The sequence below is a fragment of the Aythya fuligula genome, chromosome 8 (assembly GCF_009819795.1).
Source record: "Aythya fuligula isolate bAytFul2 chromosome 8, bAytFul2.pri, whole genome shotgun sequence".
NCBI classification, from domain to species: Eukaryota; Metazoa; Chordata; class Aves; order Anseriformes; family Anatidae; genus Aythya; species Aythya fuligula.
Window position 1 is genome coordinate 29,848,518 of NC_045566.1, and position 21,951 is coordinate 29,870,468.

General features: G+C 36.7%; 1 protein-coding gene across 3 annotated transcripts in view; it reads left to right on the forward strand.

Annotated features, from left to right (window-relative positions):
- The window catches only part of DPYD (dihydropyrimidine dehydrogenase), a 341,675-nt gene that overhangs the window by 171,767 nt on the left and 147,957 nt on the right, over window positions 1-21,951 (forward strand). For all 3 annotated transcript variants that reach the window (XM_032192196.1, XM_032192197.1, XM_032192198.1), the window contains exon 13: window positions 6,072-6,287. In XM_032192196.1, coding sequence (XP_032048087.1) covers window positions 6,072-6,287 — 216 coding nt within the window. The remainder of the gene's footprint in view (window positions 1-6,071; window positions 6,288-21,951) is intronic.

Genomic DNA, 21,951 nt, shown 5'->3' on the forward strand with positions numbered 1-21,951 from the left:
AAAAGTTAGATAGTAGAAGAAGGTTTGTATTTTAAACTTGTTGTTTAGCTGAGAATCGTGTTACCTGTGTGTGTATGCATGCCTTTTGAGTATGTATGCTTGTTCCACTGCCCTGTATTGTGAAAACTTCCAATATCAGATGAAGAAACACCCTTACAAAGTCCCTAATTTTCTGTCTACTGTGAGATTCTATCACAAGTAACCTTCTTGTGATCTGAGTGTCTGAATTGACATGATATATTTTTAAATACATTGATAGATTTTAATTACTTTGATTCCTTTCATCCATTTGCATTTTAGTTACAGAAAGAGGTAGCCATTTCCAGAATCACCAACTCTCTCAGCACTAGATTCTATAAATAATGCAGACAGTCTTTAGCAAAATAAAAATATTCAGTAAGATTTCTCAACCAACCCTAGACCATGTCAAAGACTGAAACTCAAAAACACTGCCCCAACTACTTGCTGAATGCCCTATTTGAATGGCATGCTCCTGCTATGCCAACCTACTCCAGACAAAAGGCTAAGCAAACAGATGGGCCTGATATGTGCCCTGAAACTCCAACCATTTCAAGCTTTGGCACATGGTCAAGTGAAGCATGAGATCCAGGCTCACGGACTCTCCAGCAGAAATGCCTTATGTTCAAAACTGGGAATTATTTACAGAAGCTTCTTGGCTGCTCTTACCCTGGAAACCTTCCATCATTAGTTGCTTAAATATCTCCTGCCTCTTAACATTTTCCTCACACTCTGCTAAGCACAGGTTCATCTCAAAAATTATTGCCTGCAGGTGTGTATCAGGCTGGTTTGTATAAACACAACCAGTCAAAACCTAACCAAGGGCAGCTGCATTAGAACCTGTGTGAAAATACAATTGTCTTTGAACTATTCTTTACATATCAGGAGAGATCCAAATAGAATCAGCCCAATTCATGCAACTATATACTATCCACAACATTTCTTGGAAATTCAGCCTTTTTTGTTATCCCATGAATGATGTAAACATTTAGTTAAATTAGTCTTGGTGATTTATTTTGTTTGGGGATTGCAGAGGCCTCACTTTTATCCAACAGTGACTTTATAATCCTGGGCAGAAGCAATATAGGCTGCAGTTCTATTCTGTGTCTCAGTTACCGTGCATTTCTTTTTGGCCAGTGAATGGGATTTAGTAATACAATAGTTATATTCAGAGTGATTCACAATTATTGCAGGACTAACATCTAATTTTCTATGCCTGTCTTGAGAGAAAAGTTGAATTCCTAGACCAGGAAGATGCCAGCCTTTACACTTTACTCCTACTCTATTCATACACTTAGCAGTGGAGCATTTTCCCATATCTGGCTATCAAGCTGACATCCTATTCTCACTAAATCCCTCTAATAAAGTGACTTTTCCCCTCTGTTTCACAGTTTTTGTTTTGTTTTGTTTTTTAATTTAAATCTATTTGTCTGTTTGCTTGTTGTGATCAAAATGTACATCATGTACTTAAAGAATAGAGGGCTGGATCACAACCGATATAAATTTCACTTCACTAAGGCACGCTGTTCAGTTTGAATTTTGAGCGCATTACTGTGCAACTTGGAACCAGTGTTGTGTATTTTTTATAATCTTTCTTTATGTTGTCAAAAAATAACATGGGCTTTGTATCTGGAGAGTATAGTTGATTCTTTTTTGAAGATTGACCATTCTTATGTGTTCCTTGGACATGCATGAATGTACATTATTTCACAATCAATACCAGAGACGCTGGAAGCTTGTTTTTGAAGGTGTTAATTATCTTGTCTGCTTCTTTCCATGCTAACCAAAGTCAAAAAAAAAAAAAAAAAAAAAAAAAAGTCCTTTGACTGGCTAAAACACCATCATGCCATCATGTGAAACAGTAGCATGGAGGCAAGTAACAAAACATTTTCAGAAAGGTGGACTAAGTGCAAGTGCAGGAAACCTGGTGTTTTAATTCCTTACTATTGACCAAGCAATATGTCTGCTCCAGAAACAAAGGAAGGGGGATTAAAAAATCTCTGTCTGACTGGACAGGGCCCAGAGCAACCTGCTGACAGAGTTGACACTGCTTTGGGCAAGGATATTGGACTAGATGATCTCCAGGCATCCTTCGGACCATTCTGTGTGAAATAATGTAAATGTATTTAACAAAGCTAACTAATGGATAATTGGAGAGAGAGAAAAGCTTTACAAGTAAGGGAGAAAAGCTGTGTTTTAAGATCAGACTTGCAAAGAGAGAAAGTAGGAGAGGGATGAAAGTATTCAGAAAAACTCTTCCAAGCAGTAGGATTTGTAGAAAAGGCTCTCTGTGAAAAATAACAGTAATACAACTACTCACTTTCATAGTCTATCTTTGTTAAAGGCACGAAAATGGAGTTAGACCATATCGGTGTGGTTAAGAATTTTCTCCATCTAAAGAAAATGAATGTCACAAATTGTATCAGGTTTAAAGCTCAGACCCTGTCTGAGCCCTGCACTACAGACTGTACTGCTTTTGCCTCTGGGCATATCCTGGTTAGAGTAGGGCAGGGACGCTGCACGCAGTGTGCTGATGATTTTTCACCACCTTCTTCCAGTGTCCGAAAAATTGCCGTGCCTGGAACAATAAAATAAGTACCTGCAATATTGTTAGCTCTGCTGGTTGGCATCAAATTAGAGGAAGAATGGGCCACACTTTTTGTCCTCTATTTTTAAAAATCAAGGGAAGAGTTATTATAAATAAACTCTTGCCTGCAGGCTTTCTTTTCCTATTTGTTTGTGCAATGTCAGGGAAATCCTTCATTATAAAGATTATTTTGCTTTCAGGAACCTATAAAACATTTTAGTTTGCCAAAAGTTTTGCTTTGTAGAAAGCAACACATCAGGGCTTAGTAAATTTATTTCTTTTATAAGCATTGTGCTGAAAGGAAAGCCCAGCAAAAAATAAATAGAGCAAAAAGGGAAGTGATAGGAAGGAGGAAGATAAATCTGCAAGGATGTGTAGCCACTGGCTACTGAACTAGCTAGCTTCATCCTGCCCCTGTGTATGCTTTAAAGACCTGGCTTATTCCATTAAAACCTCTTTTTTATTATTATTATTTTCTTCCAGCGCAGCTACCTCCACCCAGTTCACCTCATCACAACAAACCGTTAGACACATCCTGTGGTCCTTGAGTGTATCTGGGTGGAATTGGTGGTGGTTTTGCTCTTTGTGGGGGTAGTTTGGCAGGAAGAATAGGCATGTTTGCAAATGTTTAGGGAAATTGTTTATGACCAATTTGCATGCAGGAGGGAAGGCCTATTTTTGCATGGATGTATTCAATCATTTTGTTCAAATCCTTCAGTGCTTTAGTAGATTTTTTTTTCCTCTTGCATTAGATTTATTTTCTGCTTTATCACAGATCATTTTGGGTCTGTATTTAAGATAAAATTTCATGCTACACTCATTTTAGGTGAGAACAGCTTTTACAGATTAAATTGTCCTTCTTGGGAAAAGAAACAGTACAATGCAACTTAAGCTGCATTTTAAGCACTTAACCTATCTGTCTGTCTCTATCTGCCTGTAGTAATCTATTTGTACAGTTATACAATGAATGAGTAGTTTGTGAGTCATCCACTGAAATATATTCACATAGAACACTTGAACAATTCTGGATACCAAACAAATTAACAAATAACTGCTTTCAAAATGGAAAATTAGGTTTATTACTCACATGTGCACATACAATGGAGTTGGCCAAAAACCTTTCCATAAGTTTTTCTTTGCTGTCATTCTCTCTCATTCAAAGAGTTTAGTGTAAGAGTTCAATATATCAACGTTAGTTTCAGCAGATCTCCCAACTTCCAAATATGTAGGAGGGAAAAAAAAAGTGCTACCATTTAAAAAATGTGTTTATTTCAATCTTACTGTCCAGGAATTTCTATGTTGGCATAACAAACAATATTTTGCAGTTGAAATTTCAGATAAGAAAGGCTTTAAATAAATAAATAAATAAATAAATAAAAGGGTGAAATCAAACCTAAAAACATTCAAATAAAATTTATTTTCTTTCCTTTTTTTTTTTTTTCCCTCTGATTTGTCAGCTAACAAAAGTTCATTAGAGGTAGAGTACAGGGCTGTTTGTGCTTCTAAACATTCGTATTCTCCCAGTGTAGGAAAAGTCCTGTGGAGTAAGAGATGCAGGAGGCAGTGTGTGACTTAGAAGGGAGGATGCAGGTGGCTGTCTGGCTTATTATAAAGTGACTGAAACAGCTGCTAGCTGGGTGAGGTCACAGTACTGAAGGGTCCCAAGTGCTAAGGATCTTCAAAAATTAGCTTTTCTGAAAATGTCCTCCATTAGGGACACATTCAAATTCACATCATTTAGGCTAGAGTAATTTCACCACTTTCATTGCTTTTATGCCATCGTAATCAGAAGATCTTACCCCCAAATATCCTCTCTGTCCGAGGAATCTAAGCTCTGGGGTCAGAATGTGAGGCAACTCCAGAGCAAGACAGGTAAGTGGACTCAGGTTCAGAAACACTCATAAACAAAATGCACTAAGTCAAAAATCAACCAAAACAAAGCAAAAAACTCATTCTCTCCATACTTATTGTCATGGATAACACAGAGTAAAAATACATTCTTAAAAAAAAAATAATCAACAAACAGCAACAACAAAAAAGCAACCAGAGGCAGCAATTTTTAAGTAGCTGAGTATTTTTTTTTTTTTTTTTTTTTTTTTTTACTCTTTTACAGTAAATCTTCCCTCCATCTCCACCAGTGGTTCTTTTTGTCCTGGTGAAGAAGTCTGTTGTTGTGTTGTTTGTTGTTTGTTTGTTTATTTGCTTTCTTTTAAGGCTGGAAGAAGCTGCTGTGATCTTAAGGTGGAATTTCTTAGGAACACAGGCTCTGTAGAGCTTCACTGTATTAGAAATTTGTGCCTAATTTTGTTGTATTTTTATTGACTCAAGCATCTGAGTGAGCAAGGATTTTAATTCTACCTACTACAGCCTGATTAGGATGCTGTTCAGTATCTGCACATGGGAAAAGATTTTCTCTCTACAATTTTTGCAGTATTAGATGCAACATTTATATTGAAAGCATTTTGCTTTGACTCTCCAGAGAAAATGCCATCTTTAAAACTGAAAACAAAAGTGACTGTGGTGTTACAGTCATAAAGTATATATTCTTCTTTGATCCCAAATCAGTCTAATTTTTGTCACTCTTGAAGTGTTCTTATTCAATAATAGATTTGCATGTTTTGATATGTATCCCATGGCATAGGATACATAAAATCTTAAAAAGGAGATGAGGGCAAAGGTGCAGTAACTCCATGTATATCACGTAAAGACTGCAGAATGATCTTGCCCTTGAATGCTTTCTCTCATTTACTGCAAGTCCCTACATTTCATAGAATATCCCAAGTTGGAAGGGACCCACAAGGATCATTGAGTTCAACTCACAGCTTTGCACAGAACTGCCTAAAATCAAACCATATGTCTGAGAGGGTTGTCTAAATGCTCCTTGAACTCCAGCAGGCTCAGTGCTGTGACCATGGCCCTGGGGAGCCTGTCCCAGCACCCGACCACCCTCTTGGTGAAGAAACTTTTCCTAATGTCCACTTCTCATAAGTCGGCAGCTGAGAAGATTACTGGGTCTGTCAGACACCAAGGGTCTGGGTTTTTTTGCATGTTTCACCTGTGTGTATGTGTGTTTTTTTCCTTTTTTTTTTTAACCTCACTACTACTGGCTGCTGTAGGAAACAACTATCTATTCAGAAAGTCCATAGAAACCTTTGGATTGAACTAGGGTAACAGTACAAGATAGGAAATAACTGTTTCATTATTATTTGGTTATTTTCAACATGGCATAATATCTCAGCATGAATGCTCTTTGGACAGAAAATGTTCCATGTGCAAGTGTTTTGTATATTTTACAAATATACAAAAAAAAAAAAAAAAAAAAGCCTGAACACCTAATGATTGAAAAAATGGCTATTATATATGAACGCTTTCCTTATCAAGGTTACTCCAGTTCAGACAGACCCAACACAACAGTAAATTATATAAAAATGAATCAGCAAAAATTACTTTTTTTTTTTTTTTACAGTCCTTATATGGTGCTGAAGTTTCTACTACTCCAGAACTACCACTCTTCTATACTCCTATAGATTTAGTAGACATCAGTGTAGAAATGGCTGGACTGAAGTTTCCAAATCCTTTTGGCATTGCCAGTGCAACCCCTGCTACGAGTTCTTCAATGATTCGAAGAGCTTTTGAAGCTGGATGGGGCTTTGCTGTCACTAAAACATTCTCCCTGGATAAGGTAAGAAAATACCTTAAGCCATGTTTAGCATGTAAATATTGCTTTGTATATTTGAAATATCTAAATCTTTTAGGAGTCTCACTATCTAGCCTGTAGAAAAGAATAAGCAGGGGAATGTATGGTGCATCATGTGGGTTTAAATAATCTTGGAGCTTCCAGCAGTGCGGTGTAAAGGTGAAACGATTTCTGTTTGTCTTTTTGTTTGTTTGTTGCAATTAAAGGATTTACACTCTTCCCTTTTATTCAACAACATTTTAAATATTAACCAACTAGTAACAGTAATGGTACTTTTTTTAAACATTGCAGTGAAAATGTTTTCTGTGAGGGATCAGAATGCAAAGGGAATGAGTAACAGCTTTATCAAGCAACTCATGAAAGGCTGTTTCCATGCCAAGGACTGCCAAGATAAGCTATGGAAATTGAGTTCCAATTGCAATGTGATAATGTAGGTGTGAGCTTGAGACTGGGTGGGCAGTGGAAGAGAAAGATGGAAGCAACATAAAACAAGCCTATGGAAGGACTAGTTCTGCTGAAGGTTTGTAGTACAGAGATAATACTTCAGTAAGATGAAGTGGAAGAAGAAGGAGATAGAATAAATTCATGAAGACTGTGGCTTGGTGTGTCATCTAAAACAAATTCTCAAAGCAATTTTTATTGAAGCGTCTGTTCGGATTATTTGACCTGAGAATTGCATGTAGACTGGGCTTTCTGTTACAACAGTCAAATGGCAAAATGAGACTTAGAGCAAGTTTAGACAGTGAAACAAGCGGACAATTTTGAGAAATGTATTCCAGAGAAAAGAAACGGGATTTGGGTTGGGATTACTTGTGTTGGGAGGAAGAGGATCAGAGGGAAAGCCTGAGTAAGTGTGAATGATGGCAACGTGTTGTCAATTAATGACAAAGAGAAGCATGCAGTGAAGAGAGCTTTTGAAATACATTTGGAAATGAGGGAGTTTTATTCTTGATTCAGAGATGAGAAGTAAAAATGGATTAGTAGATTGAGACCTTAGCAGGAGAGAAAAGGAGAAAAGACAAGTTATTGTTTTTTGTTTTTTTTTACTCTGTCACCTCAGAAGGTGACCCTGTAACAACAAGGAAGGTCTAAGGACAAAGTGCTGTATTCCTAGAGCATAATGTAAAATATGTCAGGCTGGCTTCTTCTCTTGCTTACGCCTGAGGTACACCAAGGAAGTCAGCACTCATTTGGATTGCAATGGAGATTCCAAACTACTTTACAGGGTTTCTTATTAAAACACTTTTTAGGACATAAATGTCATTCAAGTGCGTTTGTAACTGACTTATGCATATAACATACTGTCAACTGTAATTATTCAGTGCCTAGGCTGAAGGCAAGTACATAGCAAGTACTGAGATTTATTTATTAATCAGTGTTATTGCTGATATGCTTGCTGTCCTGCTAGACTGTGCATTGATTACTGGGTCTCTCAAGAGCTAAACAGACACTGACTGTGTTACAGCTTTGAGTGGTAATTCAGAAGGAAAGACTTGCATGTTGCAGGAAGTGATGATGGCACTCCAGTAAGCAGCACAGTCTCTCTGAATTGTTTCTGAAATGGTGACTGCAACATGAGTGTCATGCTCTGGCAGAATGAATTGGGTGCAGATCTTTCTAGAGAGAGGATTTCTTGAATCATACATTGCAGTGTGCAGTAGCACTGTCCCACCAAAGTACTAGTTACTTTTCTACCATTATATTCTTCCCAATAGTGTACATCCCACGGGGGTAATGCCTTAGTATTTGTGATGATTTGAGATGCTTGGCTGCAAGGTGCTGCGGAAATAAAACTGCTCAGTTTGTAATACTATCATGGTAATTAATGCTACAAAAATAGGTATTTCAAATGGAAAGAAAGGCTCAGGGAGGTACAGCAGTTCTTATCTGAGGAATGACTACTACACAAAGACTGCTCTGTTGACTTAATGCTGGAACAAATAATTAGCAGAGAGTTTGGGTTAATATAGGTTGGCATAACATGCTACTTTAAAAACAAACAAACAACAGCAACAACAACAACAAAATAGCTTCCAATCGCATAGATGCAAATGTTAAGTTGTGTTTATCAGGGAGCAGAATGCTCTCATGGTCTGCAGTACCTGTGGAAGTAGAGATTTCAGATTTACTGTCATACCAAGCTAGTAACAGATAACTGTGTAGCAGAGCCAGGAAAAAAGATTTCCAGATCTGAGCCTGAATTGCCAGTGGGAGCAGGTGGAGCTGCTCCCCAGATTAGTTTCCAGGAACAGAACCACTTCTGGGAGGAAGGGAGCTTGCTGGACACAGTTTTTGGCAGCTGAAACTCCTCTACTTCAGCCTTGGTTGTATGTGGTACAAACAGGATTCTGCGTTTATCCGTGTTGTTTTACTTAATCTGTTCTGTGTAGGTTTCACTTGTGATTCCCCTTCATATTTGCAATAGTTAAAGGCCAAGCATAAACTGCCTGAGCAACTGTAGGGAGCTAAGCAGCAGCAGAAACACTGCCTCTTCCCGGGCTGGTCACTGAACTCACCACCATGCTCTGTCAGTGGCATGGAAACCAGTGACTTCACAGAATCACAGAATTGTAGGAGATGGAAGGGACCTCCAGTGATCATCGGGCCAAAGCAGGTTCCTTAGAGCAGGCTGCCCAAGTAGGCGTCCAGACAGGCCTTGAATATCTCCAGAGAAGGAGACTCCACAACCTCCCTGGGCAGCCTGTTCCAGTGCTCCGTCACCCTCACCGTGAAGAAGTTCTTTCGCATGTTGGTGTGCAACTTCCTGTGCTCCACCTTGTGGCCATTGCCCCTTGTCCTGTCCCCACAAACCACTGAAAAGAGGTTGGCCAGAGAGGTTGACTAGAGGTTGACTTCCCTATTGACCTTTGGCATCCTTTGGCACTTAAGGTAAAGCAGTTGATGCAGGGTAAATTTGAGTGATGTTTAGCAAATGGAAAGCACATGCAGCCCATCTACAGATTTCCATGTGTTAACGGCAGTGTGGTGGAATAAGAACAAAGAAAGACAGATAAAGCATTGCAGGAGATCCAAGGACAGAGATAAAAGGACTCAGGTTGGAGAGCTGTGATTCTTATAAGACAGAGCATTCATTTCATATGAACTTCCACTCCTTTTCCCTCTTTCACTGTCTAGCACAAAAAACTCCTGTAAAATGCTAGGCTAGGGATCTCTGCAGCCCATGAGAGGCCATGTGTTCTTGTACAAGCAAATTGTTGGATAGCACTTGTGCAATTGTAGCCCCTGGACCATAATTTACTCCCCCAGTTTTCCAAGCCCTCATCTGTCTTGACCTCACCTTGAAAGCATCACATGTTGCTACAGAGGGAGTTAGCATAGCACTAACTGTTTTGTACCATGCTCGCTCCCTTTTCAAACACCCACGTACTTTGCTGCATAATTGCCTTCATGACAACCTGTGTAGGGTTTTCTGTTTGTAGGGTGAGGATTTCAGCTGAGTGATTCAGCAAATGTTTTTTCTTGCATACTGCTCTATTGTTGAAAGGTTAAAAAAAAAAAAAAAAAAGAAAAGCTAATGAGAAATAGATGAAATTCCTTCAAAATAGTTGTGCCTTTAAGTATATAGCACTGTAAATATTTTAGAAGGTACTGGGTATTGTAGTATAATACAAGTATTAAATACAGGTTACTGTACCTGTATATGTTTATAGGTATCTGAGAAGAGGGAGGGTATTTTGTATTTACAAAACCAAACATGTATGCATAGCTGTATTAGTATCAAATAGATTTAATTTTTTCCAGAAATGAGAATAGTTGCTTTTAAAATGGACTATCATGAGGCAAGAAAAATGGTAACAGAACAAAAAAGCCCCGTTACACACACCTTCTCCTACAGTCACGACTTCACTCTTTCACTGCAGGATCAACAGCTCATTGCTCTGTTGGTTCAAGTAGTGTTTCTGTCTTATTCAGATAACTCTGTGCTGCAAACTGTTATTTGTAAATTCTCTTGGTGAGCTATTGAAGGGAATGGGAGAGCTGCATATCATGGAGTCAGCAAAGAAATGAATTTCAATCGTTACCTCTTTTAGAACTTAGAAGAACAGAAAACTACCCGCAGAATGAAAAATCCGGTATTAATTAAACAAGTAACACAGAGCAGGAGTTTTTAGTAGAATTGTTATTCTGAGCTGGTTTATTTACTTTGAATTTATTGCTGAGTACTGTTTGGTACATCAAATTTACTTTAAAAACTGTAATCAGAAAGTTTGTATAAACATAGTACCAAAATAAACCAGAGGTTATATGAAGTTCGCATGCATTTTCTCTGTACATATCCACCACCACAGTGAGCTTATATCAGAAACCGAGGCTCCATCATCTCAATTCTGGCTTTGTTGTTCTTTCATTGCACTGTATGGGCTGCTAAGGAAGAGGAAAAACAACTGGGATAGCAGAAATATTTGCTTTGATTTTTAGATGCTTCCTTCACTTCTAAAATTTAATTCTGATTAATCAGATACATCTGTCTTTATTCTGTAGTGACATGCATTGATTTGTGATGCTGTCGCTTTCAATAATGTGGAAGCAGTTGCCTTTATTATGAGAACCGGCAGAAATCAACATGCAGACTAACTTCATTTTTAATCTTTAATGTTTTTTTCATTGTGTATGAAGAAAGTTGCATGGATGATTTTAAAAACAAAGCTACAATTAAAACTAGATTATATCTGAATGAACCCATAGCAGAGAAAACTTTCTAGTTGTAATATATGTTTATAAAATTCACTGAAGTAAATTTTACAATATGTTTTCAGAATCATTTCTAAATGAACACAATTGCTGGTAGAGAATTCATTAATTTACCTGGTGTATATATAGTACTTCTACGTGCTGCTATTATAATATACAGATTCTGCCACTGACTAGTTGTCTCTACATTTGCACTATGTACACCTCACTTTATAATTGAAGTGGTAAAGAAAAAAATCATAGTACAATGATGCATTGTTTTCCATAACATTAGTATTTCACAGAAGTGAATCTGTATTACAAAATGTATATTTTTGTATGATATTACAGCACAGTAATTTAGATTAAACTAGTTATAATTTATGGTGCCAAGCCAAAAAGCTATTTAAGATGCATTAAAATGCAGAACCATGACATTTGAAATTCTGATGTTCTTAATATGACAAAGGTTATTCTATGGAGTTTTGCTATAATATGAAATATTAATATTTCACAATACAGTTTTGATGAAGTACAATTTGCCTAGCTTGCATATGATAAAGAAATTAAATGCTTACCAGGGGAGTTCAGTGAGAATTAGAGCCCTGCCTGAACATCTGCTTGAAATGTTATTATCCTGTCCTACTGACAGCATTGCTCCCTCATTGTTTTTTGAGATTGACAGCTGAATATTGTACTGATTTCTGCAGCAAATATGTTTAGGTGAAGTTTGTTTCATTTTTTAGGAATTTAGAACATGCTTTTGATTTCCATCCCATAATTTTTTTTATACTCTTGACATTTGTAGGTGCCAGATTGAGGTCTAGTATGCTGTAGCAAAGATAGACCATTGACTTGCGACGAAATGCCAGTTGATATCTCAGTAAACAGAAATATTACTATTCTTTATTGTGTGGTCTGTATGAAAGCTGTATGAGCTTTCTTTGGGGAGACAAATGATCAGATTGTTAATGTCAAATATAAAAAGGACTGTTTGCCTTTCTACTAAATAACATCAGACAACTTTTATTAACTGCATTATTTGAACAGGAAAGTGGCCATTTTACAGGATTCCTTTGCATACAAAGCTCTGTAAGTTGAATTATTTATTGTTTTTGCAAATGTGAAAATGATTATTAATGGTCTTAACATTCTTATGTGTTCTTTATATAAATTATTGTCTTCTATATTTCTGAAAAAAATGTTAATAAGAAATATCAGCTTGGTTGTTTCCCAATATTTACTTTTTTTTAGATCACTGCATAAAACTAGTATAGTTTAACAGATGATGTAAAAGACCAGAGAGATGCAATTGAGTGTAATTATTTTTTAACTGCTGTAACTACAACATTGTGTTTTATTTGAATATTTTTATACATAAAATGTGTTATCTGAGTGTAAAAAGGAAAAGATCATGCTGTGAATCTGAACAAATGGCATTTGTAATGTATTACTTTGAAGAAAAAAAAATAAGCCTCTGAACAAATGTCTACTTGCACTCTTCCTGTAGCATTAAATATGGCAGAAATGCTTGATTTCTGCTTCAATGAGAGCCACAGTATAGTCTACCTTGGTGAAATCTGTTGTTCCAAGGTGAGGAACACAATCTGACAACTCAGCAGTGGAAGAGAAGGAGGTATCTGTCACACAGGTGTGTGAGCAGTATGTCAGTAGAACTCATTTGTGCTAAAGGAGAGATTTCTGCAAACAGAAGATCAGCAAGCCACTTTTCATATTTACACTTTTCCTTCCATTCACCCTCATGGAGCAGAGAGAGCTTGGCTGTAAAACTGTCTTATGCATCTTGAGCTAATTTCATAAATTCATAGAGCCTGTAAGCCAGCAATGACAAAGCTGTACACGAATCTGGCCGTCAAAGGTAAAATTAGTTACATGTCAAAACTGGTTCTTGGTAGGCTACAGGTTCCTCACATGTAATTATCTAAGGATTCATTTTCCATTTGTCTATCTGGCTTTGTTTTTACAGAGTATTTAGAGATCCTTTATTTTTTATTTCATGTTCATTTTGAACTGTTTTAAAACAGTGCAGCAATAATGGACCAACATAATCTAAATTTGAAGATTAACCTTGTGCTTTGGGCATCTGGTAAATAAAAACTTGTTGTAAACCAGTATTTTAATGAAACATTTTGTGCACTTAAAGTGGCACAGCTGAGAAGCAGTTTTAGTGAAGTTTAGAAGAGTGTAAAGATTGTAATACTGAGTATTTTGTTTCATAAGCCTTTCTATAAAAATATCTACCAAAAGTAGGAGTCATAATATGTTGCATCTGGGAACTGGACCTAAGAGATGTCCTTTGTAATAATAGTCCAACTACTAGTTTATCAAACAGAATGGATGCAAATATGACAGTTGGCTAAAAGTCTCAATGGTACTTATTTTTATGTTGAAGAAGCTGCTCAGTTATTTACTACTGTTGTTTTGTTTACTTCCTTCTTAAAATGTATGCAAATATTTAACAAAAGAGAGAGAGATACAAAGAGCACACATGCATGATTTTTCAAAACTGCTAAGAATCTGTAGCTCCTGATGGCTGTATCTGAAGTACTCAACATTTTTGAATATCACATCCTTAGTAAACAAGATTCTGAAAAGCATGTACGCGACGTACTTGTGTCAAATATCATTCAGACACGATTTTCTGTAGTTGTTTCGTATGTCCTTGGAAGATTGTTAGTAATCTTGGCGCTACCTCAAGTAATTTTGTGTCTGAAAGGAATTCAGCTAAAAAGGCAGATTCAATGTAAGCTAGAAATTGCCAAGTGTAATTCTGAAATTTAGATTTTTTACACTTAAGTTTCATTCTCAGTTCAGATTTGTTGCAGCCTATTTTTAGTATTTTGCTTTCTTCAAAACAACAGACTGCATAAAACCTTCTTTAGTGATATTAATCTGTTCAATAATTTATTAGAAAATTTGTGTTATATTTTTCATCATGATTCTATTTTTAAAATGCCTTTCCAAGACATTCACAGCGTAAGGTTGTATTTAACAGTTTAGACTTTCCTTCTCATAAATGACCTAAACTGATTTTTGTGGGTTGTGGGGAGATCTGTAACAATCTGTAGGGAGATTGTTATGATACATGGTAAGAGATATCCAGACACTTTCAGGAAAAAAAAAAAAAATATTTTGTTATTATAGAATTCAGAAGTTTCTCCAATTTTTTTATCAAGTCATTGAGTGTCCCCCTCCACCCTTACCCCCATCCCTATTTGTCCAAACGCATGTTTCAGTGGTTTATCTTCCTCATTTCAACATTTGCATTATGATAAAATCTCCAGAATGTAATGATGTTGATAGGTGTCCTGAGGTACTGAAGGAGAACGAGGAAAAAGTCACCCTTACTCTTCAGTTGCTCCAGTTTATAGTCCAGCATCTGCATTTGCTGAGGTCTACATTTAAAATCTGTACGTGAAGTAGATAGCAGTGGCCAAATGTTGGCTTCTGCAGGGATCTAGGTGAAGCTTTGGGACTCCACCCCTGCTCACTAAAAATAATGGGCTGCAGGTTTATAGAGGAAGGTATGCTTCTAGCACCATGCCTTCTCCTCCTGGGCACCAGCTAGTTGCTTTTTGGTCAGCTGTGCACATGGTACAGATTGGCTGTTGGACGGATACTTTTCCCTCATCTCCTCCTGGGAAAAGAGAGCTGAAGCATCCCATACAGCCTTTGAACATGTCCACAGAAATACGGTCCCAAATTGACTCAATGTGGACACTCTAAAATCAATGTCAAACATGTATGTACTGGTGCATAGATTATGTTAAAAAGTTTGCAGATGTAAACTGAAATGATATATCTCTAATCTAGTGTATATTTCCACACATAGATTTTTACAGGGTTTTTGCTTAATCATTTTTCAAGTGATTTTTGGTTATACCAGAGTAGCTCTTATGTGAAGCACAAGGCTTCCCCTAAAAGCTCAGGTTATCTCAAGTCTTCAATTCCCAGTTGGTAAATGGAACTTATAGGGCTCTGTTTAACATCTGATTTTCCACACAAAAAATTAAGAAAGCAAAGAGCTGCTTTTTAAATCTCATAGTGATATAATTGCATTTACTAATGACTGGCATTGTTGTAAAAGCAGAATTAAGTCCCATATGTTTAAAAAACATGGGAGGTTCTTATGTTAAAATACTCACTACTAATGTAAATATATATGTCAGTGTATTGTAAATAACACTTCTTATCATTATTTGAGATTTTATAATTGTCCAAATATTTCACTACAATAGAGATTGTGCTTTTAGTAGACTTCATCCTTCAGTAAGAAAGTATAGGATTTTTGTGAATATATATTCTAGATAATTGCATCAGGAGACAAATGTCTCCATTCCATGAACTTTCGAATTATTACTCCAAGAATTGTCCAAAATGCCATTGTCACAGCTAATTGAAAAATCCAGTTTTTGGTCTACAGAAAAAGGAGCGCACATCTTTAATATTCTCTTAATATGTGTGTTATGATGGTATTTAATTGTACATTTTCTCATTGTGTATTATAAGAGTGTCAGATTCATATGAGGGATTTTATACTACTTAAAATATACATATTTTTACTGAATTACGTTTATGCAATTAAGTTATTTTTAAATATTGACTTTTTAAACCTAAAGCTAATCTGCTTTTCTCTAACTTTCCTGGTACAATTTGGACTATGAAACAGTGAATAATGCTGGTTATAGCTACCAAAAGCAGCTAGCAGTACCTTTTAACAGTTTTCTACCGTATGCATAAACTATATGCATAAAGTAAGTTTACACATTATTTCTTTAACTTCTTCTTGCATGACTTCTTTGATAATTCAGTGGAAACTAAGTTTTCAAACAAAATCACTGAAACATTATAAATGAAAATGACATAAAGTAATGTTGTAGCCAGCTGGTTTTTCATTAGCAGCTGACCTGCTATTGCTATAAAAACCAGAGTCTTGGCTAGACGTCAGTTCAATAAATGAACAGGCTATCTATTGATTTTTCTCTCTCTTGTTATGTAATATGATTTTCCCTCCTTTGCAAGGGTTGCTGTTGTACAGGATGGCGCTGGGATCATGGTCGTGGTAGCGTACTGGAATGTGTGGAGTAAGGAAGGCTGTCACAGCAGTCAATAAGATCTGAGAGGTGTTGACTAATTGCCTGCTAATTACACAGTAAATTGTCTAATTAAGCTGATGGTTAATTAGGGTACGCTCGCACAGCAGTCTTGTGGAATTTTTGTCTGATGTCTGGGAAGCAGCTTGTGTAATTGGCAAACTGGTAAGGACTGGCAGAGAACAGGACTGGAAAGCACGCTGCCAGTAGATGACAGAATAAGGATGCATTTGCACAAAGGTTGTCATGTAAGCACTGAGGGGTTTGTTAGCCTTCTCCAGCTACATGGCAGTGGGCTCAATGAGGAATTTATCTGAAAGCTACTGGAAAGTGTAAATTAAATACAGTTTAAGCATGTAATGTTTGAAAAGCAGTGGCAAGTATTCTTCTAATGTTTTAGGCAGAATTTAGACTTCAGATAATTTCCTTCAAAATTTTGGCTAATGAACACAGAAAGCCAAAATTAATGTGTAGAGAATTTCGCCAAGCTGCACAATTTGACCAGGGCAATAATCATTGCGTTGTAATTTATTCAGTGGAGTCACAAAATGGTATTGTTTCCTGGGATACTCTATTTGTATGTTGATGTTGAAAAAGTATGTCTGTTAATAAGGATGCTCACCAATCACCATAACCATTGTCTATGATATTCTGAATCCTCATTAGGCTTTGTATCCATCCCTAGCTGTGACAGAGTATGAACAGGTCATAGTGGTGTTCTCAATTAAATGTGTACGAGCTATGCATAAATATAATACAATTAATAAAAGTTTCTGGATTCCACGTTCTGACCTAAAGACCATGGAAACAGTTGAGAGTATTAAACAATGAGAACCTGGACAGTAGTGGAGTGCAGAGACCAATTCAGTGGAAGTGTTAATTTGCTGAGATTTAAATGTATAATTTGGTAAAGTAACTTGGTACATGCACTACCTTAAAGCTAATTACAAATGCAAGCTTCCCACAGAATCAGGAGCATAGTACAGTACAAGATTGGGTCTTTACATAATTCAGAGGTTTAACTTGAGCTAAGTATCAAAATATCTGAGGAAAAAAAATAGCTCTTTTCTATATAATGAATTTAATCTAAAATGGTTTAAAGGTTTGTACGTATATTTATTTATTTAAGTATGCTTTGATATCACTTGAGCAAAATAAAGCTTAATGTCCACTTTCAATCATGGAAATTAGATATTGTTTCATAGGTCCCCATCTTTTTACATTTTATCATGTGCAATTCTTAGTTCAGACATGGTGCCTTCCTCTTTCTGGAACAAATAAGAAAACAAAGTGAATTCAAAATCTGGATTGATGGGTAAACAGTTGATCTTTAGATTTATTTTTAAATTTGTCATAAATATGTCTTCTCCCATACAAATAGAATCTTAAAAACAAAACCCACAAAATTTGAGTGTGTAAATCATGCTTTCTTTGAATTAACTAAGGCATTTTTATCCCATGGTCTTGCTGCTTCTACTTCCTTGCACATGCACAGTTAATTGTGCCTTTATGTAGCACCCTTTATGTTGTGAGGTTTTGCTTATGATTTTTCCTTCAAAAATAACTAAGCAAAATCATTGTGGTTTCTCACTGTGTCAGTCATCAGACATGGAACTCCAAACAGTGAGGGCAAGCTACAGGGCCTTAAACCTTCTCTTGGAGGATTATAACGATACTTGCAATGCTGCTCCTCTGTGTATATTTGCACAGACCAGAATGCTGCAATTCCTCTGCATCCAATTCTGTGAATTTTTGCATAAAGTAAAACAAATGTAATTCATTGATTCAATTCATTAGTATCCATGGAGGCTATATATACATCTAATTTTCCTTTGAATAAACCATTTTTTATATTTATATTTATCTGATAGTTACATGTATTTCCATATCCATCTGCACATGTGCAAAAACAGGTCTCCTCAGTTCATTTTGCCTTACTACTTTTTAAGGATTTTTCCTTAAAAGTATTAGAGAAACTATTCTTTTTGTCTCTGGCATCATGTTCAGGAACAAAGCTCACTTCTGCAGCCAACTGCAGGAACTGAAAGCACACAGTGCAACCATTACACTTGCTTTTGTTTTCTGTCATGGGACAGCTAACAGATATGTTGCTAATACATTTTATTCTCTGAAGACAAAGGAGTTCAGAGGATAATTGTTACCTTCTTACATTCTTCCAAAAGAATTTCTGATACATAATAGTATGATCTCCAGTTTAATAAATTGCACAAACATAGAGAAAGAAAGATACATCAAGTAATTCACATAGTGAATGCATAGTATTGTGAACACACAGTACATGTATATATGTAAAGCCCTATTACAACATCATAATCTATAACAAAAATTATGTGGCAATAATGGTGTTCCTAAATAGCAATTACCAACTTTTTAAGAAATATTATTATTTTTATTTTAACGACTAATGTTTTCATATGCAGTTGTAGCTGCACCTTATTATATACCTGCATCTTGGTGTGGACTTGATCAAAACTGGAAACATTTCCCAAGTACCTGTAAGCAATAATTCCCTGATTACATTCTTTCCCAAAGCATCTTCATTGTCTGTTTTAAAACCTAGTGCTTAAGCAATGGGGTCAGAGGAGCCTGTTGTGCGTGAGCTGTTGATGGTCACGTTCCAATGTATGGACTGTGATGGTTCTCTCCACATGCGGTTCAGGGGAGCTCCTGCTCACCTCGCTTTTATTTAATGTGTATATCAAACCATAGAGAAGGCTTAGCAAAGTGTCATTGATTTAAGTGTTTTCAATATGTCGAAACTCAGCTTTATAACTCTCAGCTGATTTTAGCTTGAGCAGTTGATTGCATTATTCACTGTTTGTGGGAGACTGGGGCATGGCTGAGAGCATGCTGAGCAAAAGTCAGTCCAGACAAGATAGGAGTAATGCTGGGATCGTTAGAGGAAACATCCAGAGGCTACGGCAAGAGAATTATCAGTCCTTCTGGCTGAGGGATGTAGTTCTATTGCAGGCTGTTGCTGCAGCAGCAGATAAGAGCTAGAAGACTACACCCCTTTTATTTTCTGAATGCAGGCCTTGCTAACAGTATCCGTGCTTTGTATTTCAAGATTAACCTACCGCCAGTGGTTGCTATATGGGGCTACTTCTTAAATCTATCCAAATATTTTTGGTGGTGACAAAGTTCATGCCTTGGATGCCACGAAGTGCCTCACTGGGGAATTAGCAGTGCTCCCTGCCCGTGCTGGCTGTCCCCCTTATGCTGGGACAAAAGGGAAGGAGATGCAGTTCATCTGAGTGCTATTGGCACCTCTGCTGGGAGCTCTTGTCCCGAGGTGATCTGCAGCAGCCTGACTGGTAACTTCAGCCTTCAGCACAAACTTGAGGAACCTTTTTTTTTTCTTCCCTCCTTCACTATGCAAAAATTGAGGAAAGGGTGAATACTGGGTTTTCAGTTCCTGCTCTTCTTTATTACTCTGTTTAAGTTGATGTTGCTGCCAGGACCATTATTCTCAGAAGGTCAGTTGCTTGCTGCTGTTGTGTAAGAGATGTATATTAAAGACTGCTGGGGGTGCCTGGGTTGGGCGGTTTCGCATGAAGATAATGCAGATCTTGAGAACATAAAAAAGTATTTGCTTTTTTTCCTATATTCTATTGTATTTTAACTCAGATGAATTTATCTACTTACATTTTTGGTGGTATTGTTTGTTTGTTTTTTCTTTGGTATCCAGAGTAAAGTTGTATCTTCAGGGATAGCAGAGTATTGGAGTCTATGTCTGAAGTTTTGGAGCAGAAGTTTTTGAGTGTCACATTTTGGTAATGGTTATACTTTTGTCATTTCTTATTCCAAGTTAAAAATCTGCATTTCTCTTGGGCTAAAATTGAACAAACCTATCAGCTAGCAAATTCAAAAGGCAATGTAATATATTTTTTTTTCTAGAAACAGAAAGTTTAACCTTGAAATGCAAACTTAATCTTCACTTTGCAATAAAACTGTATGTATCCAAATACACAGCTTTCTTCACTTGAGCACCTTTACCCTCATAATATCATTTATGTTTTCTTTTCCATTCTAACTCTATGGCTGGAGAACACTGAAAGTATATGAAGGGGAGAATAAGAACATATTGTGAGGATAAAGTATTAAAACTATAAACCAAAGACCCATCAATCTTGCAACTTCTTATGCACATCTTAAGTACTACAAATAATGCTTTGCTACCATAACAAAACTTGTTCTTAGTGTATGTTGGCAGTTGCCTACCTATAGATACATAAGCTGTCTTGTGGTGTTTTTTTCATTGTTTTTTCCCACACACACTTCTTGCATTCCTCCTTTAATATGATTTAAAACAAACAAACAAACAAAACAAAACACCAACAAACAAACAAACAAAAAACATAGTCTGCAAGGATTTCATGGGGGGGGGGAAGGGGGTAAATTAACAAAAGACAGCAGTTCCTATATAAAGAGACCAACACATTTCAAACTGTTAAGAATCTGTCTGACAGTCAAATTCATGCAGAGGTGAGGTTTGCTTCTGTGTCAGATATCCTCCATGTGTGGCTTTCTTTAATTGCGTCCAAGGGTTCACATTCCCACCATGCCTCTTCCTTGTATGTTTTCCTTATCTTTTAAGAAGGCTCTTGTCAGCTAGCCATTTCTGCTTTAAAATGATCTTTTATCACTGCTAGTTGACCATCCATACCTGATTTTTGCAGGATGTATTGGACTGTGTCCCCATTTATGATGTAGATGTTGGAACATGCTATCACTCACATTCCTGCTTTACTGTCTGTACAAGAGCTCACGATGTGCTAGCTGCTATTGAAAATCATGACACTGGAGTCTGTTCCAAAACAATGTGTCTTAGTAGCATGATTGAGGATGTAGTGTTTGCATTCAGCATTCGTGTTTACAGTGAAGTGTGTTGATATAGCTAAACTCTCATTAAATGCAAGGAAGAAACACATTTTTTTTCAAAATGATAGAAATGAGAGTTGGTGGTTTTAAGAGATCTTTTGTAAATGTTACTGGGGGCAGGGAAAGCAAACCGGTATTTCTAGCCAATCCATGCCTGCACACATGTATCTCTTCTGGCTGGAGCTTTCCCCTTTGGTGCCATTAGCATTTTCATTTCAAAAAACGACAGTCTGCAGTGGAAGCAGTAAAAATGTTCAACCTGTGGTTTAAATTATTGATTTTTTTGAATATTGAAGCTGTATTTCAAATGGGTTTTGTTAGAGTTACTTCTGGGTAGAGGGTTCCAGAGGTAATTTGATATCTAAAAGCCTGTGTATTTCAAAGCCATTTCGGTCTTTTGAGTTCCTTCAGCTGATCAGCTGATTGGGTAAAACATCTTATTGTCTTCTGAATTGAAGGCAATAGATAAACTGCAGCTCAAGGTTAGCACGTAGACTAGCATACAATGCTCTTGGTGATTTATTATGTGTACTCAGTGTCCAATCAACTGACAAAAATAGCTCATTTATTTTTAATGCAGTAACTTATCTTCACTTAAAAAAGAAAACATCTTTTGAAATGCTAGTATTCACAATTTAGATGGGGGGAACCTCTGTTATCTGTATAGCTAGGTAACGATGCATAATTAAAATTTGGTGAGTTTGTGGTATTGAATGTAGCATGTGTAAATAAAAAGTATATGCACATATTTTTACAAACCAAGTGCATTATGTTACTACAGAACTGAATGACTGCAGTGAGAAAAAAGTCTATTTTAAAGAACTGCAGTACACGCAGCACTCATATTTATACATGAATGCTTTGACAAAAGACTGGGTCGATGACAGTTGTATATGTGCAATGTGTAGGAAGTTAGCCATTCTAGGCATCCCTTTGTTCAC